A 24,153-nucleotide genomic window follows, 5' to 3' on the forward strand; every position below is an offset into this window, starting at 1 on the left:
ACCCACTGTTTAGGATCAAAGACAGTTGCCATGGTAGCAGGGAGCCTCTGAGTTCCCAGGGAAGGCTCTGGAGAAGAGGCTTTCCACTGACCTGGGCTGCGCGGTGAAACTCGCTCCCCTGGGTATTCAGCCCAGGGCCACATGTACCCCTTCAAATGAACACGGACCTCTTCAAACTAACACGGAACTCTTTCACTGTGCTGACTGGGATGTCTCTGTGAGGGCTGGGAAATACCATTTCTGCACTCTATGAAATGACATTCACTAGGTCAGCAATGGTATTTCATGCGTACAGACTTGTTGCTGATTGTCAGCGGGAATATCAGCTTATCTCTTCAGTCATCCCACTGTCACTGTCACTGTCATCCCCTTGCTCATCAATTTGCTCGAGCGGGCACCAGTAACGTCTCCATTTTGAGACTTGTTACTGTTTTGGGCGTATCAAATACACCACAGGGAGTTTGCCAGGCTCTGCCGTGCAGGCGGGATACTCTGGGTAGCTTGCCAGGCTTTCCAGAGAGGGGCAGAGGAATCGAACCCGGGTCAACCACGTACAAGGCAAACGCCCTACCCGCTGTGCTATCGCTCTAGCCCTCAGTCATCCCAAAGATTCAAAAATGATACTACATCTTCCATCAAGTAGTGGTTTTGCTAGAACCTTTCTGGGGTCAAAGAGATAGTAGATAGTACAGGGGTTAAGATACATGTCTTGTGTACAGCCAACCCCAGCTTTTTTTTTTTTTTTTCGTTTTGGGTCACACCCAGCGATGCACAGGGGTTACTCCTGGCTTTGCACTCAGGAATTACTCCTGGCGGTGCTCAGGGGACCATATGGGATGCTGGGAATCGAACCCGGATCCGCTGCGTGCAAGGCAAACGCCCTACCCGCTGTGCTATTGCTCTAGCCCCCCCAACCCCAGCTTTTATCCTTGGCACCACACGGTCCACTGAGCACCAGAGAGAGCCACCCTGGAGTACAGGGCTGGGAGTGGCCCTGAACCCTGCCAAGTGTAGCAAGTGTAGCCCAAACCACACCCACCAACCACTTCCTGCCTATAATCTAATACCCCCTCCCAACAAATGTGACTTTATGAAGAAAAGAACTAGAGCCTAATGGATTCTTGTTCTAGTTACGGTGTTCAATCACTAATGTTTTAAATACTGCCTCTGCAGGAAAAGGCCATGAGTCTACTCTTCTTTTTTTTCTCAGGAAAAGTTTCAAAGATGTTAGTGTAGATTTTCTGGATTTGTTTCTAATGGAATGGTACTGACATTCTTTTACCTTTCAGTAGATATCTAAGTGTTTTTGATTCCAGGTGGCTGGTGTATGTGGCAATAGCAACTCACCCAGTTATTCGAGCTTAAAATTCTGTCAGCTCTGATCTTTTGCAGAATAGTGACACGTGAAAAGAAAAATGTTTCTTAGCAAATGAAAAAATAAATGAATGTCATGACATTTTGCTCTGTATTAGAGTGTGGAATGGCTGGCATAAATTTGGGTCTAAGGCATCTACAGGCACAGGGTGAGTTGCCAGAAATCATAGCTAGACAAAGAGGAAAAAGCAGAACATTTCAGCCTGGTGTGGGGGACCATTTAGTATGAGCCTGACATGACAGAACTATTGATCTTTTTCTAATGCTGGGCTGTAAGGAATATATTAGATTATCATTTGTGTTTTCTGTATTGAGTAGAAATGTTCAAAACAAAATTTAGCGTTTGAATTGATTAAGTTATCTAGGAAAGGCTATATGGGATATTGCATTTCCCAGTAATGCAGGATTAGGAAGGGCTGCCCTAGGAGAAGCTGATTATGTTGCAATGTAATAAACCTGAGTGTTGCTTTACTTGATTCCCCTATGATTCTGAGGTTAGCAAGAGGACATCTTTCTGTGAAGAAAGCAGTTGTACCAAAGTGCCCCATCTCTGTAGGGAAGTGGTTGAATGGTGAGGATAGTATGCAGTGAAGGAAATAGAAGAATACTTGGAAAAACATAATGCTTCACCAGCAATCAATAAATATAAAATAAACAGAATCTATTTTTTGTTTGAGTAGAATAGCACAGTTACCAAAGTAATGATCAATGTGTACATTTTATTCTGTTTTTTCAGGAATTTATAAATTCATTTTCTAATGAAAAAATACACCAAATTGGGAACAATTTAGCATTTTGTATAAAAAAAACTTTTAAGATATACCCTTTGACCTGTTAATTCCACTACTGGAAATCTGTGTTAGAAAAGTCATCTAAAAGCAGAGGAAGATTAATGCACAAGGATGCTGACTTCAACAATAGATAGTCTAGCTGCTGTAATAATAGACCCCATTTATCAAGCCCCTATTACGTGCCAGGCCCCGTGCTAGTGCTTAGTATACATCTTGCCATCTAATTGATATGACAAAAAAAATTGGAAAGCATTAAATGTAAAATAGAGGAAAGAGTAAATGATGGCGTAATGGACTGTTATATAACCAAGTAAATGACACATATAAATAATTTTGACAAGTGGGTCAGTGTTTATACTAATAAACCCAGTATGAAACTACATAGAATAATTGCAAGTATATGTAGGCATAATACTTATAAATGTATATGTATAAGTGATGATTGCAATGATAAGTATTTGTGTGTGCATACACAGATTTACATCAAGATCAGGATAAAAATATGTATACCCAAATATTGCAAATCCTACTCTTGCTGATGGAAAACATGGCTTTTATGAAGTGGGCAGGAGAGAGGTGGCAGCTGTGAGAAGGGCATCGACTGCTTCCCTCCCTATGCACCCATCACTCAGGGAAGGGCCTTGGGAAATCCAGGACTGATGAGTGTCTTCTCTGAGCACCTGCACGCTACAGACCTTAGGTCTGATGAGCCCCATGAAGCAGATGTCAAACCTCACTTGGGTTCCATTTGTTCTGCCTGTTGTGGGAAATGCTTTCTCAGGGACCCGAGGAACCCAGGCTGGAGCAAGGAATTGCTCTTTGCAGGAAAAGAAAGTCAGTCTTAAATCTGACCTATGTTTTCCAGATCTGTTGCCTTCACTCAAAGACAGGCATTTCAGGAGGAGATGAATAGTGAAGCACAAGAAGTTTATAAGTTTATTTTGGGAAATAAAGAGAGAGAGAGAGAAAGGGAGAGAGAGAAGAGAGAGGATGAATGAGGGCTTCTCCAAAGAGAGAGAGAAAGAGAGAGAGAGAGAGAGAGAGGAGAAAAGAGAGGATGAATGAGGGCTTCTCCAGAGAGAGAGAGAGGAGAAAAGAGAGGATGAATGAGGGCCTCTCCAGAGAGAGTGAGAGAGAGAGAGAAAGAGAGAAGATGAATGAGTGCTTCTCCAAAGTGGAAAGAGCAAAGGACACATCTCAAGCAGGAATGTGCAGGCCATTTCCCCAGAATGGAGAAAAGTAAGCGAGTCTTCATCTCAGACAGATTCAGGCCAAAGAAACCAGAAGGTAAAATAAGGAAATACACTTCTCAGTCAGAGATATATACGCAAATGCGCACCTTTCTCTCTGCTAAGTTAGTTCATGTACAGTTTTCCCAACCTGCCCCCACAAGTCCTTTGCTGGGATGATTGCCACGGGGAGATAGAGCATGGTGCTGCTGACAGCCTCTGGGGTTTTCTCAGGGTGACCTTTGTTCCAGTGATGAGGCCTCTCCTCCCAGAACATGAAACCTTTAGGTTTCCTGGTCTCAGGTGGATCCTGTGTCTCAAAGGCCTTCACGCCTTTGGGCTGGTTTAGGTTCCAGATAGTGCTTTTCCCCATACTATTTACCAGGGCCCCCTGTCTCTACCTACAACTATGATCAATTGTGGTTCTTGGTCAAAGTGAAATTCATACACTTCTTTCTGAGTTCAGAAAGAAAATTAAATGGTATATGTAATTAAATGACATTTATAAATAATTTTGGAAGAAACTGAACACTTCAGTTTTCTCTAAACTTTGTTCGGTTTCTTCCAAACCATCCTGTGTTCTAAGGGTGAGTTAATATTATTAAAAAAAAAAATTCCCAGGGGCTGGAGCAGTAGTACAGCGAGTAGGGCATTTGCCTTGCATGAGGCCGACCCAGGTTCGATTCCCAGCATCCCATATGGTCCCCTGAGCACCGCCAGAGGTAATTCCCGAGTGCAGAGCCAGGAGTAACCCCTGTGCATCACTGGTTGTGACCCAAAAAACAAAGAAACAAACAAAAACAAAAATGAAAGAAAAAACAGTCCCAATAGAACCCTAGTTTGTGGGAAATGAGTGATACTTGGCGTCATTATATGCTGTCACATAGAGCAGAGCTGAATTAAATCTTGTCTATGTTCAATTTATTTTTAAACATTTTTCTTTGGTAAGTTTCACTCTTAACAGTGAATATCTTCTGCTATGCTTGTTTTTGTAATTGCTTTTGTTGTTGTTGTTGTTAAATACAGAAAAGCATGAGCTTCAGCCCAATGACTTGGCCATCTCCAAATCTCTTGAAGGATCTGCTCGGATATATCTCTATCGGAAAGACTTGGCCGACACTTTGGTAAGGACCACTAACCTTGGACTGAAACACACACACACACACACACACACACACACACACAAATACATGCATAAAGGGCAAAGCATATATTTGAATGTCTATAATGCAAGTTAGAAAAAATATATTGAACTCTGCCGTCCTCTAGCAACAGCACACACTTGTCAGACAACACTGCTTTTGCAACTCAACTAAGAGAGGCCCCACTTGAGGAAGAATAAACCTTCCAAAGTCAAATTCTCCTTTCTGAGCCCCTGAAATAAGGGTTTTGAATGAAGTGACCCCTCTTCATGCAGCCTTCTGTGTTTTTTTCTTTCATGTGTGAGTCTGTGGAGATCAGGCTGCGAATGCCCCAGCTGGAGTGAGAGGAAGCTTTGTGTCAGGCCAGTGGGCCCACTTGGAGTGCACCTCCAAACGCCCCTTCCCCATGCTGCACCCTCCCCCTGCTCATGCACTCTCCCGTGTCCGCCCAGCAGCTGAGGGAAGGCAGACCCACAGCAGTGTCCTGGCTGGACCCATAGATTCTATGAATCTTGTTTCCAGTGCCAGTGTCCTGTGAAGTTTCCTCCCCCGTTTGACATACCACCTAAAATGTCCCCGCTGGGGGCTACTAAGATAGTGCAGTGAGTACTTGCCTGGCATGTGGCTGACCCCAGTGTGATCCCTGGCACCACTTCTAGTTCCCTGAGCACCTCCAGGAGTGATCTCTGAGCACAGTGCCAGAAACAAGCCTAGAGCACAGCTTGGTGTAGACCCAGAACAATAAAACTGCCCTCCTTGGAATCGTACCTTTAGATGTTTCCCCTCTAAAAGATTCCAGCAGAGTAGAGCATCTGCCCTGCGTGAAAGCCGAGGGTCCATCCCAGCACTGTGATGAGAGGCGAGAGGGAGAGGACGCTTATCTCAGCTGGAATGGGACATCGTAGGGGAAGGCTGGCACGTGAAGCTGCTCGTGCCACTCTCTGTGCACGAGATTAGTCTGTCTTCTTGAACAGGAATTGTGGGGACAGAGAAGTCTGTAGTACTCGTTGGAGGTGAAAGAGTGCAAGCTAAATAACCCGAGGCCCATGTCAAGGGGACCCATTCTGTTTAAGAAAAAAATAAAAAGGATAAAGAACCAAGTGAAAAAGAAACTTTATGCTTCTGTTGTGTACAGAGATAGTATAGTGTGGAGGATGCTAATCTTGTTTGAGACTGACCCAGGGTCTATCTATGATGCTCCCTGTGGTCCCCTGAGCACCACTGATAGTGATCCCTGAGCACTGCCAGATGTGCTCCCCCCAAAATAATTTATCTTCAATTGAAAGGCTTTAATCATCCATAATCACCATAATGCAATATGTATACATCTGTACATAAGGAAAAAATACCTATTGAACATGCTTTAAGAAGTGTAATTGGGTTTTTAATTTATCAAGGATATGTAACTTTATATTTTAAAAAACGAATAAGGGGTCAAGGAGATGGCTCAAATAGTAAAGTGATACCTAGCAAGGTGCTGCATTTAGTGCCCCCAGCCCTCAGAGCACCCCCATCTTACAGCAGAACCGTGTGGCCCCAAAACCCCTGTGCTTCCGGTGTCAAGCAAGGACCTGACCATCAGGACTGGACTGAGGGCTGCTTGTTGGTTTTGGTTTGGGGCCACAGCCAGTGTTGCTAAGGGGATACCCCAGCTTGGTGCTAGGGGTAGGGGGTGGCTTCTGGAAGTTCCAGAGGTCTAAGGGAACATCTGAGGCTTGAATCCAGGCCTCCAGTGGCAAGCCAGCACTCAGCCTGTTGAGTTATGTCCTCCAACCCCTGCCAGGATAATTATTGCAGGCTGCCCCATCCCCACCCCAGTACTGCCAGAGGTGGTCCCAGTTAAAGAACAACTAATCAGAAGGATGGAAAAGCATCCGTTTTGATAGAACCCTCTTGCGGACTCTGGAATCACTGCTGAACACATCTCAAAATACCTCGGGTTTCTCAGACCCTTTGGACAGAAACAGCATCCTGCTCTGAGCCCCATTTGAGCCGGGCCACGCAGCGCCTTCACTAAACTCTATTAACCTTCAGAGAAAGAATCTCATCAGTCATACTGCAGCCTTTTCCTTCCAGGCTTTCTGTACTGGTTTTGTTTTTACTAGAAAGCCCATTAGTAAGTGTAAATAAAACTTCCGGAATGCAAGTAACTTGCTTCATAATTTAAAAACTGAGCATAATATTTGGAATCTAAACCATTCCCTTCATCCTTCCATGATATTTATTTTCTCAAAGTCTCATTCTCGCCTCCACCCCCAGCCCCAAGCCATTCACTATCTTAAAACATCAAAAACTATTCAAGTCCAACTGCTCAACTGGAGGGTTTACATTTATTTTCATTAGAAAATATCAGCTCTTTTGGAAAGATGCCAAGTGCTTATTTGCTTTCTGTGTTCAGGGAGCTACTCCCAGCCTGGTTCTTGGAGGACATTTCCCACAGTATTCTGGGGCCCACGGGGTGTGGGGAGATTGAACCTGGGCCCACTCATGAGAAGCTTGTACTCTAGCCCTTTGAACTAACTTCTTGGCCATGATGACGATTTTTTTGTGATTTTCATTGCGACAATTGATTTTAAAGTCATGGTGGCATTGAATAATTTCATGCTAGATTTTTTCAGGCAGTATTATTACCAAATTCATATTTACTTCTGCAGGAGAAATAATTGATATATAAAATAGCCTTTGAAGTGATATCAATGGAGTGATTTTCTGAAAATTTATTTCCTTTTTTTTTTTTTGCTTTCATGGCATTTTAATAAAAGTTGTAAATGTGTGTGTGGGATGAGACTGGTTAAGCATATTCCCTGTAAAAGCCATGTCTGTCTTTATTGAAGCACACCATGACATTTCTTTTGTTTGTTTTTACACTAACCCCGCTGGCACATTAATTCTTACCAGAAGCCAAAGTGATTTCAGGGCTTTTGCTTTCATTATGCTGTCTGTTGGGGCAGTATTTTATAATTAGATTTGAGTGTGTGTGTGTGTGTGTGTGTGTGTGTGTGTGTGTGTGTGTGTGTGTGTGTAGGGGAAGGCAGGCTAACTCAGTGAAGTGTCATTGATCACAGTCTACTGTTTCCAAGACTGTTTCCTAAATTGGCTGCAACTCACTGAAGGTGAACAGACCAGGGGAAATATTAAGTGCACTCAGACAAGATTACTTGTCTGATCTGAGCTTTCGGTGCCTTCCTCTGCCAGCCAGAAATTGGGGAAATTTCTGAAAATCCTTTTACTCTGTCGCTTTAGAACCCGTTTGCAGAAAATGAGGAATCACAGCAAAGGTCAATGAGGATTTTGGGGATGAACACTTGGGATCTTGCTCTAGAATTAATGAATTTTGATTGGAGTCTTTTCAATTCAATTCACGAGGTAAGTACAGAGTGAAAAGATAAATGCTACCATTGTTTAGCTGTGGATTCTTGTTTGATAATATTTATGTGTATGGCTGGGTTTTTCAAAGACCTATCATCTGGTAATATATGTATCTCTAAAACCAAATGTTTATTTTATGTGCATATATATGATATATATGCACATATTTAGGATACCATGTTTCAGTATATTAAAAGGTTGACCCAAACCTAGAAAAATCAGACTCTTTGTACTCTGCCTACAACCATATACTGTGTAATTCAGCATAAATATGCTATGTTTTTGTCTGTGTAAATACCTGTGAATATGAAGATATATTGATGACTATCATGAAGCTTTGATGAGTCATTTCATATATGAAACCTTTAATAATATTGCCATTCTTTCTATAAAGTTTATATTAATTACCCAAGAAACATTTATGTTTGTATATACACATGCATATTATTTCTCTAAAGGATATTCCCTAATTTTATGCTGCAAAACTTGAAGCAGCTTCTGGAAATGTTTAAGATCTATTTCAAAATGTCTGCATCCATCATCTTCTTCCCGAAGAATAATTCAGAGCATTCATAAAACAATAAATTGGGGGGGGAGTGCTACCAACAATTTATAAATTTAGCTATTGGGAAGGCTTCCAGGAATCAGGAGGTGAAAAATGTGACAGTTCTCTGCGACCATATGTCACGCTTGCTTTGCCATGCAGTGACACTTTTCATTATGGAACTGCCTTTCCTTCTGAAGATGAAACTCATGCCCATTTAGGTGCTTTGCTTTCACCTGGGATTATCTTTTAAATGTGTTCAGATTTTCTTGTAAAAAAAAAGTCCCAACATTATGATCTAAATTTGAGCACATAGTGAACTCATTCAAACTAAATGACTTGTGACTTAGGATATGTGACAGAGTGATGAGTTTCCATGCCTCTGTGGTTGGGGAATGTGGACTACGTCTGTAATGCACATGCATGCACACATGCAAGCCCTCCTTCCCTTTAAAACCCTGCTCTTCCTTGCATCACTTGGCCCAGATTGGCACTAACTGGTCTTACTTGCACAAGTAAATTGTGACCTTTCTCTTTCTCTTTCTCTTTCTTTTTCTCTTTCTCTTTCTCTTTCTCTATGATTTGTCAATCCCTTATCAGTTCTTAAAGAATTCCCAAGATCCACAGCAGCAGCAACATCTGAGGGTTTAAAGAAATTATGTTTTTCCCCTCCTCACCACAGACCCCACTACGTCAGAAACTCTAGAACCAGGTCCCAGAAAAATGGTCCTCTGGAAGTTCTTGGAACCCTTGTCTAGGGTCTAGCTCCTCAGACTGTGGGTCACAATCCTATATGGGGTCAGATAACTTTTTAAAAAATGTATTTTAAAGCACAGTTCTTCATGATTTGTCAGTAAATGATTGTTAGTCCTATTTTATATGTATATGTATACATATATATCACTCGTATCACTTGTCTGATATGCGCTCAGGGTTGTTTTAAACATTTCTTAGGCAAGGGGTTGGAGAGATAGCACAGTAGTAGGAAGTTTGCCATGCATGCAGCCAACCCAGGTTTAATCCTGAGTGCAGAGGCAGGGGGCACCCCTGAGCATCACCAGGTATGGCCCCCCCCAAAAAATATTTCACAGGTAGAACGTGATGTCAGTGGGCCCCACAGGTGACTTATGTGAAGCGAGGAGGAGAAAGACACTTTCTCGCCAACTGTCTCTGCCACCTGGGACCCAGGGTTACTGGGTTCTTGTCTCACCTCACAGAAAGAAATTTCAGGAGTAGACAAGCAGTGAAGTAAATAGATTTTATTTGGAGGATTTTTGAAGGTGTGGAGGGAGAGAAAGTGAGAGAGAGAGAGTAACGCACTCAAGAGAGAACAGGGGCTTCTCCAAGGGCAAATAGAGCCCCTACACATCCTAGCACTAGACACGAAAGCATGAAAATACACATCTCAAGAGGGTAGATGCGGGTGACACATGTGCTCAGCCACGTGGGTGCAAGCAGCACATGGGCTCGGGCAGCATATGCACGCCCTTCCTTTTTTCAATGTGGTTTTTATAGGGTTTCTCTAACCTGCCCCCTGTGGGGCTTCTTCCGAGGTAAAAGTTCGTTGCTAAGGAGGTTACCAGGGAGGTTGGGAATGGTGATGGTCTTCTTTGGGCCGAATCACTAAAGTTGATTGGATTGAGGAAGAAGTCTGAGGGAACTCAGGGAATTTCCTTCATGGGGAGGGGTCCAATCTCCTCAGGGTCCACTGCTCAAGATCTTATCCATATTCACAAAGTGGATCTGCCTTGGAATTTTCCTCCCAGAAGTTTTGCTGACCAGTTTCATTGTCCAGGGCCTTTCCCTATCAACCTGCCTACATCAAAAGGAGTGGCAAGTGAAAAAAGTGGTAAGAAGCCCTGGTCCAGAGAAGTGACCTGTGAGAGTCAAGTGCGCATACTTACAGATCCTAGGGATTGCCACTTGGCATTCCAGTGGAACAAATTAGGGGAGATTTGGGTCTGAATCAAGCTGTGATTTCGATTTATAATGTCCACTTCCAGTTTTACTCTTTTATCATTTGTATCACTTGTCATCCTGTTGTTCATCAGTTTCTTTGAGTGGGTACCAGTAACAACTCTTTTATAAGGATGCTAAATAAATGCTCTTAACCCATCACCCAAATCCATTTTCTTTCAGCAAGAGTTGATCTACTTCACCTTCAGCCGGCAGGGAAGTGGGGAGCACACGGTGAACCTTAGCCTTCTGCTCCAGCGGTGCAATGAAGTCCAGCTCTGGGTGGCCACCGAGATTCTCCTCTGCAGCCAGCTGGGCAAGCGGGTGCAGCTGGTGAAGAAATTCATCAAAATTGCGGCTCAGTAAGTGCCTGGCATCCCCTTGTTTCTCCTCACGAGGAAATGTTTTCTGCCTCAGATGGAGTTGAGAAAGTGTAATACTGAGTTAAGTGACCACATGGTTGGCAAGGTCTGTGGTCTTAGCCGGAGATAGAGTACAGGCTTTTTTTTTTTTTTCTTTTTGGATCACACCTGGTAGTGCACAGGGGTTATTCCTAGCTCTGCACTCAGGAATTAACTCTTGGCGGTGCTCGGGGGACCATGTGGGATGCTAGGAATCGAACCTGGGTCAGCCACGTGCAAGGCAAATGCCCTACCGGCTGTGCCATCGCTCCAGCCCCAGAGTACAGGCTTTGAATGTCTGAGGCCCTGGGTTTGATTGACCCCAGGGAACCTCAAAAGGGAAATAGGAAGAAGAAAGGAAAGATTTCATCTTGGATATATATGTCTTTGCGCTTGAAGTGTTTCTCGTATAAAGTAAATGTCAAAACGCCAATGCAAGCAACGCAAGGTACTCCTTGCTGTACCTTGAGTACACAGGCCAGGAGGGGGGAACGGGGATTATTGCAAATCAATGCTGATCCCTTGAGGCTCATGGTAGAAACTTGCAAACTCACACCCTCTTGCCCCTACCCCCAATCCCAACCACCCCCCATGCAGTCCATTTTGCAGCCACTCCAAAGGGTTCTCTTTCCCATGCACTCGAAGGAGTTCTTCTGGCTTGGCCTAGAGCGATCACTTTCACCCAGCAAATTGCTGTCCTTCTTCACAATCGCATCAATTACTTCCCCCTTCCTGAGACTGTCCTGACTTACAAATTCACCCCACAGCCCTCAGACACCTTTGTTGTCTCTTTCTTGCTCTTGTTCTCACACACACACACACATACAATGCTTGTTTGCTGTTTTGTAAAACCCTTTTTTTACATTTATTAAACTTAGTCTACACTTGATCTTAGCCAAAAGGCCGAGGAGCGATAGCACAGCGGGTAGGGCATTTGCGTTGCATGCAGCTGATCCTTGTTTGATTCCTCGTCCCTCTCGGAGATCCTGGCAAGCTACCGAGAGTATCCCGCCCACATGGCAGAGCCTGGCAAGCTACCCGTGACGTATTCGATATGCCAAAACCAGTAACAACAAGTCTCACAATGGAGACATTACTGGTGCCCACTCAAGCAAATTGATGAACAATGGGACCACAGTGCAATAGTGCTATTAAACTTAGATATTTAGAGGTTAGAGAGATAATACAGTGTGTGAGGCATTTGCCCTACATGCAGCTGACTCCTGTTCGATCCACAGCACCACATTTAGTCCCCAGAACCCCACCAAGAATGATCCCTAAGGACAGAGCCATGAGTAAGCCCTGTGCAATGACAGGAGTGACCAGAAAATAAACCAAAAAGCAAAACTTATTTGTTGGGGTTCCTTCACTGGGCTGTATTGGAATCCAGAGATTGGCACCATTTTTATCGGATGTTTGTTTTTAGGGGGCCACACCCGGTGGTGCTCAGGGCTTATCCTGGTCTGTGCTCAGGAAGAACTCCTGGCAGTGCCCAGGAAACCATATGGGATGCTGGGGATGAAATCTGTATCAGCCACATTCAGGCAAACTCCTCTCTGCAGTACCATCTCTCCAGCCCTTCCCTGCCATGCCACTATCCCCAGCTCAATCCCCAGCACCCCATATGGTCCCTTGAACCCCACCAGGGGTGATCCCTGAGCACTGCTGGATGAGTTAATAAACTCCCCAAACAAGAATAGTTAATACATTGATTTCATTACTTGGGAATGAAACAAATAGCCTTAAGGGTCGAATGATGCCTTACAACACGGTTCCCAATGTAAGATTCTCTCTGTCCTTAGGATAGTGGATTTACACATCAGCACCACATAGCTCAGTGCTCTTGCTTTGTTTCCTGTATCCTCCTCTGTTCCATACAGTTAAATTCCTGTATCATCACAGTGGTAGGAATAACCAAGGGAAAAGGTAATTTCCATGATCAGCAAGTGTGTGCTGCGCCTCAGGCATCCATTTGCATATTCATTTCTTTCTCTCCATCCCCTCCCCCACCCCTGTGGATCCAGTGGATTTTATTTCCTTGCTCTCAGACAAAGGAGTCCTTGCTGAACTGGAATGTTTAGTGTCCAGTGAGTGAGTGTCATTCTTTCCCTGGAATGAATGAACCTTGGCCACAGCCTAGTCGAGACGGGAACAGTGGCTAATATTTTTATTGGATCCATTTGTCTTTTGGAGAACGTGTGTCTATGTAAAGTTACTTTTTCTTTTTCGAATTCAGATGTTATAGATGAACCAGGAAAATTGTGTAGAGGGAACTTAAACATAAAAAGATGAGAATTATATAGAAGATGCCCAGATTTCAAATGACCAGAAAAATAATACTGAATAGATAGAAGAAACCGCTATATTGATTACTAATAAAACCATGTCTCCCCCCCCAAAAAAAAGTCTTTTTTTCTTTTTTGGGGGAAAAGTAGGGGAAGGCTGAGCCACAACCGGTTTATTCAAGGCTTATTCCTAGCTCTGTACTCAGGGATCACTCCTGGCAGGGTTCTGGGAACCATATGCAGTGCCGGAGTTTAAAACTGGGTCAGCCCTGAGCCAGGCAAGCATCTTACCCACTGTGCTGTCACTGTGGCCCCTGCTGGAGTGTTATAAAGCCTTGGGTGAGGATGGGGAGAGACTCCATAATCTGCAGGGAAACTGAAAATGAAAACTCGAGATGCAGAGCTGCAGGGGTGCTGTCCCAAACTGGACATTGGTGGAGACGCCAGGCTCCTGGTGGCGCTCAGGAGGGAAGCTGCATGAGCCCGTGTTGTGTGCCAGCTCACCCACTATTCAGTCCTTTCATGTTTAATCGCCAAGTTAAGGTTGCTTCATTCAAAGAAGTTGTTTTCTAATGTGCTGCAGAAAAGGGGGGTGTCTGGGGTGCCTGTTCTGTCTGACCTGGAAGCCCAAGCTCCTCACTGCACCCCACAACTGACTTTGAACACTGGTGGAATTTTGACCTACAGAGTGGAAGGGCGTGATGGGGGTTAGACAAACATGAAGAGTCTTCCGGAGTGTGTGGAACTGAACATGATCTTATTTTGCATTTGATTTTCTTTTATCTTTATATGGAATTGCCTGACAGGAGACTGTAGGCCCTATTTTAGTACAGACATAAGACAGTAAGTATTTCCTGCTGTAGCTAGGAAAGCGTGTCTAACTGTAACCGGAACCAGAGACTTAGTTCTGAGAAGTGAGAAAGGTTTGTCTGTCTAAAAGCTAAGTCTTCATTTAGTGGCTTCTTAACCCACTGAGTCAGAGGGTGCGGGACTCTTAGGAGAGTGTGGTGTATGCGAGCCAAACCAAATGCAAAAACCCAGGAACTGACATGGTAAATGCAGACAGACGAGATTAAAGAGGAGGCGTCTTTGAAATGTGCAGGGGGGCGTGGGGCACAGATCCTTTCCTAAAGGTGAGGAAGGAGATGAAGCCTTTGGAGTTGTGTTCCTGCTTAAGAACACAGAAGGGCAGACCCCAGGGGTGGTCTGGGGCTGAACTCTGTGGCCTGGGAGTGTCTTTTCAGCTTCATCTTTTGTGAATCATCTCTTGAAAGGACGATGCCTTCTGTTCTCTTTTATCCCGCAGCTGCAAAGCCCAGCGGAACCTGAATTCCTTCTTTGCTATTGTGATGGGTCTCAATACTGCTTCTGTCAGCCGACTGTCACAGACCTGGGAGGTGAGCCTGGGGGTTCCCCTGAGAGGGGAGTGTGGGGGGGAGGGCAGGGAAGGTGGTGAAAATCAAAGAGCAACATTCCAGCAAATGTTCTTTATTTAAGATAGGTGGGTTTAAATGGTGTAAATGAGCTAAGTGCTGGGGGTGGGGGGAGGATGAATAAGGGGAATGTGTAGAACTTTATTGTGTCAAGTTAGCAGAGACTATTTTGATCAAATGTTCTTCAAAATGCTTCTGGAACACGGATGGAAAAGATACAGCCTGGGGGGCTGGAGAGATAGAAGAGTGAGTGTGTAAGGTGCTTGTTTCGCTTTTGGCTGACCTGGGTTCGATCCCCAGCCCTCCACCACCAGGGTTTCCTCAGCCCCCACCAGGGTTTCCTCAGCCCCCACCAAGAGAGATCCCGGAGATCAGAACTAGGACTGAACCCTGGCTGGGTGTGCCGCCACCCCCATTAAGAAAAAAAAAAAAGAAGAAGAAATGTGCTTGTGTGAGGGCCAGCTCCTCTGAAGGAATGCCTGATGGTTACCTTAGGGTCAGGGTCAAAATCCGATGAAAAGGGAATCCCAGTTCCAAAGAAAGGACATGAAAAGCCGCACCCCACCCCCTATACAAAAGCAAGACCTGCACCCACTTTCAAGGATGAAAAGAAATGGGCAATAAAATGCTGCCACTGATCAGGGTAGGAGGAAAACAAACTGGCTGGAGGAGAGTGGAATGTGAGTCAAAACTGGAAAGAAGCTTGGATTTGAGGGGGGGGGGAACACTGAGGGGTGGGGGCTGCTGCTGCAGCTGCCTGCAGAGGAGAGTGACCCTTCAGGCGGAACAGCTTGAGGACTCCACCAAGTGTGCTCAGCACAGGACCAAGTGGAAGGACACATTCTGCCTTGGGGCACTGGTGGAGGGATGGGTAAACCATCACTGTATATGAGTGAAATGCAAACACAAAAGTTCATAAGTTTGTAACTGTACATCACAATGATTCACTAATAAAAAATTTTTTAAAAAAGAAGAGTGAGAGAAGCCCTGAGCAGCAGAACCTTGGAAGTTAGGTGTGAAGTCACTTAGGGTTGAGGATGTGGGATCAGGGTGGGCATCCCAGCCAGGCAAGGTGCTCACAGGCCTCTGGACCCCTGAGGGGCAACATAGGAGAGAAGATTTAAGGAACTAGAACAAAGGCCAGCAAGCCTTTTGGGTAAAGAGTCACGTTACATCTCTTTTCAGGGCATTAGAGTTCAGTGGTCTCTGTTCAAGTGACAACTCTGGCACTGTAAAGCAAGATCAGCCAATATTAATATATAAATGAATAGACGCATTAAGGTTTCAATAAAACTTTATTTACAAAAGCAAGCACCAGGCCACGTTTGGCTCACTGCCAACACTAGGGATATAGCAGTTTGGTTTTACATGTGTTCAATTTGAGGTGCCGCTGGGACATTTGTGTGGACTGTCCAACACACCGAGTCACCTAGCACACGAGAACAATTGCAATCAGTTGCAGATGTGACATTTTATCTTTTTTATTCACATTTCCCAGTACCTGTGTATCTGTGTGACAGTATTATATTTTATATTTTATTTTTATTTTTCTATTGAATCACAATGAGATAGAGCATTACAAAATTGTTCATGATTGCATTTCAGTCATACAGTGTTCAAACACCCATCCCTCCACCCGTGTAATTTCCCAGCACCAGTGTCCCAGTTTCCTTCCCATCCCTCAGTATTATTTTTTTAAAAAAACAGATTAAGCTGATTGTTTGCTCTGAGAAACAGGGTTCAGATTCAAAATGATCAAGGAAAATCATTAATCTCTAAAAATGTTTAATTATTATAGGGGTTGCCTCAAGGAAAAGCATTAATCTCTAAAAATGTTTAATTATTATAGGGGTTGCCTCCTTATTTTCATTTGCTTTGGGTGGGAGAGGAGGGAAATCCCTCAATTTCTTCCAAAACTTTGAAATTAGTGTTTATAGATGTAATTTGTGAAGCACCAGCCATGAACTGTGTCGTTTTCATAAATTCTCTACGAATGGACAAGAGCAGTGACAGGCACTCTCTGTGTCTGACCACAATTCCCAGGTTTTTCAGTAATTTCGGCATTGAAAATAATGAGTAATAAAGATGCTCAGATGCATAGTTAGCAAAGTTTATTGAAAAGTAGAAGACAAAGAAACTTCCCAGGTGAGGAGGACCTTGGCTTAGGACTAAATTAAATGCAGTTCATTTTGTGGTGTTTTTTTGTGTTTTAAAAGAAAAACTGGGTCTTTGTGTTGTCAAGTGACAAGAATGTTACACAGAATGTGAGGATTTGACCGAGCAGTCTGGATCATTTAAGGTCTTTTCGGTTATCTATTTAAGGTTTGCCTAGGTACTGCCTGTTATCTCTCCATTTTCTGTGAGCCTAAGGTCTGGGGTAGAATCTATGATCCTGGGAAATTGTTCACTTCCCATTCTCAGAAAGCCCAGGAGCTGGCAGGCATGTTAAAAATGTGCAGCTAAAATGGAGCTGCTCACAGCAGCTGTCAAGGGGAAATTGAGGTTCCTCTTTCACTGAGCCTCAGAGAGGCTTGGAGGGTCCCACCTAGCCACCCAGCTGGAAAAGGCCAGACCCATAATTCAGATTCCCATCACTGCATATAGCGTCCCCATGGAAGGCATTCGTTTTTCTTCACAGGACCACGTTAAAGGCAGACTGGAAAAATACCAAGCCCTTGTCACTGAGACCTGAACTTTTATCTGGGAGGATGACACATGTGTAACATCCTCCCTCATCACCCATGGCGCCTTAGGGCAGGGGTCCATCTTGGTTCTTCAGCAATGTTTACCCACTCAGGCACAGCATCCCCACTTAGCATGTTTCAGGGTCTCTCTCTCTCTCATTAGCCCTCTGCTGTGAAACATAATCATATCATTTCCACAAAATCACATGTCAGCTGACATTATTTCTCACTCAGCAAGACTGTTTACAAAGGTGGGAGCATTCATCAAAGGTAGCTCTGGAGCTGAAACCCAAGCGTTTATGAAGTTATCCTCACCAGGGTGGGGCCTGTCTAATCAGACATTTCCCTGAACCGTATGTCCATCACTGATTTTAAGCTGTTTTTAGCAATATTCCCAAGGAAGGTGCCTTAATGAAAAGACGATGAAAATTGTGTGATGGAAAGCAATCAAGGCAGAATGCGATGACAAGAAGATTTATGTTCAGAAATGTGACTCATGTGTGAGCACCACTCAGTGGAGACTCATCTTGCGGCCCCTCAGAGTCACTGAGCGTTTCCTTTTTGTCTTCTGTTTGCTTTTAGAAAATCCCTGGGAAATTTAAGAAACTTTTCTCTGAACTTGAAAGTCTAACGGTAAGTAGCTGATGTCACAGGGGACTCAGCAATTGCATTGCTGGCGTTGAATTTCTCTGTACACGCTGACTGTGAAAGTAGTTTTGCTTCTCAGTTAGGGAAGGAAGTTGACAGCTATTGCTTCTTCCTCGCCCCAGGAAAAGTTTGTGAGAATTATCCTTTTAGTATGGTTTTTCAGAAGGCCGATTTTTAAGAGTACTCTATTTCACTGCCTGTGAAATGTTCATTCCCTGCATAAATGAATATACAAGGGGTATCAACTGTAGTAGTCTTTCTCCTTTTCCTTCCTTTTCACTCTTTCTATATTTTAGATGCAGAACACATCGCTTCTTTTCAGCGCACAATTAAATGGTGTGCTTTTGTTTCCTCTGCATTGTCTGTGCATTATGAGGGTAATGTTCTGGGCTTTGTGTCTAACAAAAGGCTTTGGGGTTACCTCCTGATAGAAATTATGCAGAGGAAACTGTATGAAAGTGCCTATTTGAGGGAAATAATAGCATAATCAAAAGGTGTCTCTCTCTTTTGCAGTCATTTCCCCTTATTGTAAACCAATAACTTGACTTTCATTCATTGCCTCCATTTCCTGCCCTAATTTAGTGAATTTATTCTCCTAGGAAACCTTTATCTACTTTGTTCTGTACAAGAACCTCTATCTATCTAAATCATGTTCAAATTGTATAGCAAAAGTGGATTTAGAATTGTTTCTGTGGCACATTGATTTTTCTTTCTCTCTTTATATTGTAATCTGCTTGGTTCCTTCTGCAGGATCCTTCCCTGAATCACAAAGCCTACAGAGATGCATTCAAAAAGATGAAGCCACCAAAAATCCCTTTCATGCCCTTATTGCTGAAAGGTAATGATTTTCCATCTTTCATGCCATGTAATTCCATCTTCCAGTTCCATATATCAACTCGAACTATGGCGGGGCTAAAGAGAGGACTTTCCATACACTTCCTAAAAGTGGTCTTTGACATGCTGATCTAACACTATTTGCCTACAGTTGCTTTTCAAAATCAAAATAATTGGGGGGACCTCAAAAATGCTTCCCTGTCTTTGAGCACTCACCAGAGCATGATTCTTTTACTCCCAAAATGTGGCCTCAGAAACCCCCGGGTATCTATTTCACTCTGCTTCTAAGAACAGATTTGTTTTCTTTGTGTCATAGCCTCTTAGTTCCACCAAGAATAAGACTGGCACCAAGAAACCAAATGTGACTGGTTGGGAATGTACTTCTTTCCAGGAGGGGGATCCAGCTGGAATAGTATTGACACTACCTTGGCACTTGGCCGACTGACCTTTTTCCTGTGGAGCACCAAGTAATTGCTCCAGCAACATGTTTATAAGATGATGAGGGAGATGTCAGTGGTCTCTTTAAATGGAATGGGGTTCATGAAGAGGAAGTTCTCTTTAATCAGCCTAGAGTCCTGAGACTCAGTCCCACCCACATGCTTCTAGGGAAAAGGGATTTGGGAATGTATCTTGGCCAATTTTGATTTCTTCCAAGACATCTTACAGGAATACACTTTCATCCTTCCTGACTCATCAGTGAGATACTGAAAACAAGTTGCACAGGAATTGTTCTGTGGGCTATGGATTGGCCTGGCTCCACTAGATTGGTTATTAATTGGCCTGGTTTCATTGGATTGGCTATAGATTGGCCTGGCTCCACTGGATTGGCTATGAATTAGACTGGCTATGGATCCGCCCTCCTCCCTCAGGGCCCCTATTGCCAGCTTCCCCACCCTGTAGCCATAAATCTGACATTCTCTCTGCCACTTCCCTTGAGAGCAAGCAGTTTGGAGAATTATGAGTTGCTGTACATCTCTGCAACTATTTGTTTAGTTTATATCTAGAGTATATTCAGAATCTCTGTGAAACCAGAGTATATATCAGAACTATTGAGAGACACACAGAATTTCATTCAGGTAGAAAAGGGGTTGCCAAAATGTACATGGATACAATGAGAGGTTATAATGCCAAAATAGAAATTTAAATGCCCACTTGACCCTTCATGTTTAATTACCTCTAAGGTAAGTTTATTTGAGCATATGACTTTAGTTTGCAAAATAAAACATCTTCAACTAGAGAGAGTAGCAGGTGGGAAGTAATTCTTAGAATAATTTAGACACAAGTAAAAAAATTAGGAAATGTGGCCTGATTGAAGGAAATAATTGATTTTAGGAAGAAAAATAATGGGAGACACTTTTTTAAAGTAAAGAAAACTTTGTTGGCAAGGTTTTTTAACTGGCTTTGGTATAAGCAGAACTTTCTTGGTTTTCCCCAAAATATATTTCATGCAGTCAAGTGTCTCACACTTACATTTTAACTTGGATGCAATTTTCTGCTCTACTGAGTTTATCTAGACCTCCTTGTTGGCAGCAAAACAAATTTCCTTTTCTTCTTCTGAAAGTACATTTACTCATTTGCTCTAGTTAATTAAACCATTTTTCTTTCTTTTTTCATTAAAAGACTTCTTGAGTGTAAGCACTTAATTTTCCTTTGTTTTAATTTTTGTCATTATAAAAATAAATATCATTTGTACTCTACCCCATTTAAAGTTAGCATTTTTTGTCTGGAACAGTTTGCAAAGAAAAATAGGATAAATTTTTTTTTAACCTGTCATGCCCAAGATAAGACATTATGAAAACAATTCCTTCTTAGATTTTTAGGGTTTTTTTAATAACCACAAAATTATTTTAAAAGTTACAATCAACTACTTTAAAGTAAGTGACTTTTGAATGAAAACTGGTTTCACTCCTTTCTTGTCCCTCCTATTGTGAGTAGCTTTCCAGTTGAGAAATGAGACCCAGTTGAATGTGTTAGAGCTGATGGGGCCTCCCAAGTCTGACTCTTGAAGAACTACTTGGTTCCATGTCAACGTGCAGAGGATCAAGTCAGCACAGAACCTGGGGCTCTTTCAGCCTCTGTTTCCTAGCTGAGTTTCTTAACATTTTGTTCTGGGGGACAGGGGAGGGGTCACAACAGGTTTACTCATGGCTTTGTATTCAGGCATCACAGCTGTCATGCTTCAGGGGACCATATACAGTGCTCGGGATCAAACCTCAGCTCGCCACATGCAGGATTGGTGCTTTCCCCACTGTCCTATTGCTCCAGCCCTAAGTTTTATACTCGCTGTAGCCCTCTCTGTGCATGCACCAGAGCTCAGAAGGGCATGAGTGGAAATCCTAAGGGAGTGTTGGAAGGGTATTGAGCAGAGAGAAAACGTCAAAAGCCCCTGAGTAGCCTATGTCTTGGGCATCTTTTGGAAAAGCTTGCCCCTCCCAAGAGAGCAAATAGCCAAGAAACCTCGGACGATAGGTAAACTGAGTCCACGTGGTTGGTTGTGTGTCTTAGAGTGGAGCCCTTTGCTGCAGATTTTCAGGGGGAATTTTTAAAGGGAGAGCCTTGGGGATACACCTTCCTTCCCTTTCACTTTTTGTGTCTTAAACACAGCCCTGCCTTCCACAGCCCTGCGGCAGGAGGTGTTTGGGGCATGTTCAGGTTCCTCCATTGGGCCGCATCTGTACAGGACCCGCTGGATGGACGCTGTGAATCTGCCTCACATAAATTCCAGGTCCCAGATTTTTTTTGGGGGGGTCACACCTGGCGATAAGTGCACAGGGCTTACTCCTGGTTTTGCACTCAGGAATTACTCCTGGTGGTGCTCAAGGGCGCATATGGGGTGCTGGAATCAAACCCGGGTCTGCCGTGTGCAAAGCAAATGCCCTACCCGCTGTGCTATCGCTCCAGCCCCGGTCCCATTTTTTTTTTAGTTTTTTTTCTTTTTCCTCTTCTGGATCTGTGCTCAAGGTTCACTGCTGGTGGTACTCAGAGGACCATCTGTGGTACTGGGGGCAAGTTGACTGCATGCAAGGCAAGTGCCCTGGCCTCTGTACTATCAGATCTCAGGTTTTAAGCCCACATCACCTCCTTGTCTCTCTCACAGTCCTTCATATTCACATGCCAGGCAGCCAGCTACATCAAACCACAGCGTCCTGAGCCCCTTCTCCCAGGCCTGGATGGTGCCTTCCAGCCTCCCTTCCTGCCCTTCCCATTCTCGTGCCCCTTCTTCTCCTACGCCCCCATTTGCCGGATCAGAGGAGCATCTCCCTTGTGCTGGCCTGACTGTGTCCTGCAGGCTGAGGTCTGTAGACCATGTCCAGGGCCAAGGCGGCAGGGCTAGGGAGCCACCAAGGAGACACATGCCACCATGTGATCCCATCCCCCGACACTACAAAATAAAAGTTGCAGGGGCCCAGAGAGGCCTCAGAGCAGCAAGCCACTGATTCTAAGGAGCTGGAGGGGTCCATGGCCAGAGCAGAGGGCTGCCAGGGTGAGAGGGAAACTGGCTCCCGGTCTGAATCTTGGCTCTGAGCCCGTTTGGGTCAGCACTGCATCCATTGTGAATCGCAGCATCTTCACAGCCTCCCCTCCTGTGAGGATTTCAAGGAGTTCATCGCATGTATTCGTCGATATTGTCGGCTGCCTCATCCTTGGGAACCGAAAGAGAAGCCGAGCAACCTTGTTGACCAACCCAGGGACATGGACCAAGTGCCCAAGAGAATTTGGGAATCCGAATTCTCGGAGAGGTCGTAGGCACAGGAAGTTTTAGGCCATGTTTTGTGTAGATGCTGCTTTGTTTGCTTGTCCAGAAAGAAGGTAAAGCAAATTGGGTGAACTGCTCTCTAAATGTCCTGTCACAGCGAGAGCTTTCAGTGGTCTTCTGGAAGCAGAAACACCAAAGAGAGTGAAACAACCAGAGTTTGTCAGACAATGGTGCAGTTAACTATGCATTGTTCCCAGCTGGGACCTCAAGGGGATAGTTTTACAGTTCTTGTAGGAAACTGTGCAGAAGGGCTGCCTCGGGGGAGGGCTGCTGGCGCCCCCTGGTGAGCACTCAGAGTTTGTGCAGCCCCGTGTTTAGGGGCAATTCTGAAATTCCTCACTCATTATTTTTCTATAGGGACCAGCAAAATCAACATCTTGATTAAATGCAAATGCTTTCCCCTTCTATTTATAGCAGTCTTAAGCTGTTCTTTTCCCTCTTTCCGATCATGTTATTTTAACAAGATATTCCAATGGGGTTTGTGTGTGTGTGTGTGTGTGTGTGTGTGTGTGTGTGTGTGTGTGTGTGTGTGTGCGCGCGCTCTCCAGGCTATATGCAAAACATGTTTTGTTTGCACGCTATTCAAACTGAGGTATATTTCCTTGGATTCTCCCCAGCCAGAGTTTCCTGGTGCTGCAGACTGTCTGCTCTGAATTTTTATCAGTCACCACTCGGAACTACAACTGCTCTTGGCTGTGACTAACTCCCAAATCCCTAGTTTGAAGAAGCACTCTTGTTTATTACAGCCAGAAGGAGATTTTTATTTTTAAGTGGCATATCTTCTGCCACTTTATTTTGAAAGTTTCTCCAGTGGTGCTCAGGGAGCCGCCAGTACCACTCCCAACAATACAAGACCTAACTGGGCCAGCCTGACAGCTCAGCGGTCAGGCCCAGCACTGCTGTGAACCGTCAGGGCTACTCTCTGGGGCTGGGGAAGGGTAGGGAGGGGCAGGATTGGACTTGGCGCCTCATGCACGCACAGTGTGCTCACCACCCGCCTTGTGTCACTGTAAGTGCCAGAAGGCGCACACCAAGCTATAACTTGTAACTTTCCCTTTCTCTGAAAATGCACCTGCATCTTATTTCCTTATGCCATATTTCACCAGTTATGCTTGCTTTCTCACCACAACCAAAAATTTTGCCATTTTTCAAGCCTGCTCTTTCCTTGCCCGCTTGGGAGTGGGGGGTGGGGGTGGGCAGGGGGTGGGCTACATTTGGCTCTCCTCAGGGCTTTACTTCTGGCTCTGCACTCAGGAACCTGGGACCATACGTGGTGCCCTGAATCGAACCTGGGTCTGCTGCATGCAGGGCAAATGCCCTACCTGCTGTGCCATCTGAACTTCAATCCTTCACAATTTTTTGTTACCTTGTTAGGAATTGGCCTTGAGAACAAAAAAAAAATCTAATTTTCAGCATTAAAATCTTAGCATTTTAAATAAACTCTTTCCCAGGGATGATTGAAAAGCAAACCCATAAATATTAAAATTCAGTTTTTGCTGGGTATTCAGTGGTTTTTTTTTCTTCCTGCTCAATGTTGTGGCCTAAAAATATAACAGACCAATTAAGTTCTAGAACAGAGTTAGCTTATATTACTGAATATGTGATGAGACACTGCATTGCTAATACAGAATTGTGTGGATTGTGTGGATGCTGTAATGCCATCTCCCACAGAATGGGAGCACGTCTGTATGGTATTGCCATATAGG

The 24,153-nt window shown here is 44.1% G+C and overlaps 1 protein-coding gene across 1 annotated transcript in view; it reads left to right on the top strand.

Annotated features, from left to right (window-relative positions):
- RAPGEF5 (Rap guanine nucleotide exchange factor 5) overlaps positions 1-24,153 on the top strand; it is a 259,477-nt gene that overhangs the window by 221,607 nt on the left and 13,717 nt on the right. The window contains exons 18-23 of the mRNA XM_055124161.1: positions 4,421-4,518; positions 7,780-7,902; positions 10,589-10,767; positions 14,398-14,488; positions 17,791-17,841; positions 18,607-18,694. Of these exons, the coding sequence (XP_054980136.1) occupies positions 4,421-4,518; positions 7,780-7,902; positions 10,589-10,767; positions 14,398-14,488; positions 17,791-17,841; positions 18,607-18,694 (630 nt within the window). The remainder of the gene's footprint in view (positions 1-4,420; positions 4,519-7,779; positions 7,903-10,588; positions 10,768-14,397; positions 14,489-17,790; positions 17,842-18,606; positions 18,695-24,153) is intronic.

The sequence above is a fragment of the Sorex araneus genome, chromosome 1 (genome assembly GCF_027595985.1).
Source record: "Sorex araneus isolate mSorAra2 chromosome 1, mSorAra2.pri, whole genome shotgun sequence".
NCBI classification, from domain to species: Eukaryota; Metazoa; Chordata; class Mammalia; order Eulipotyphla; family Soricidae; genus Sorex; species Sorex araneus.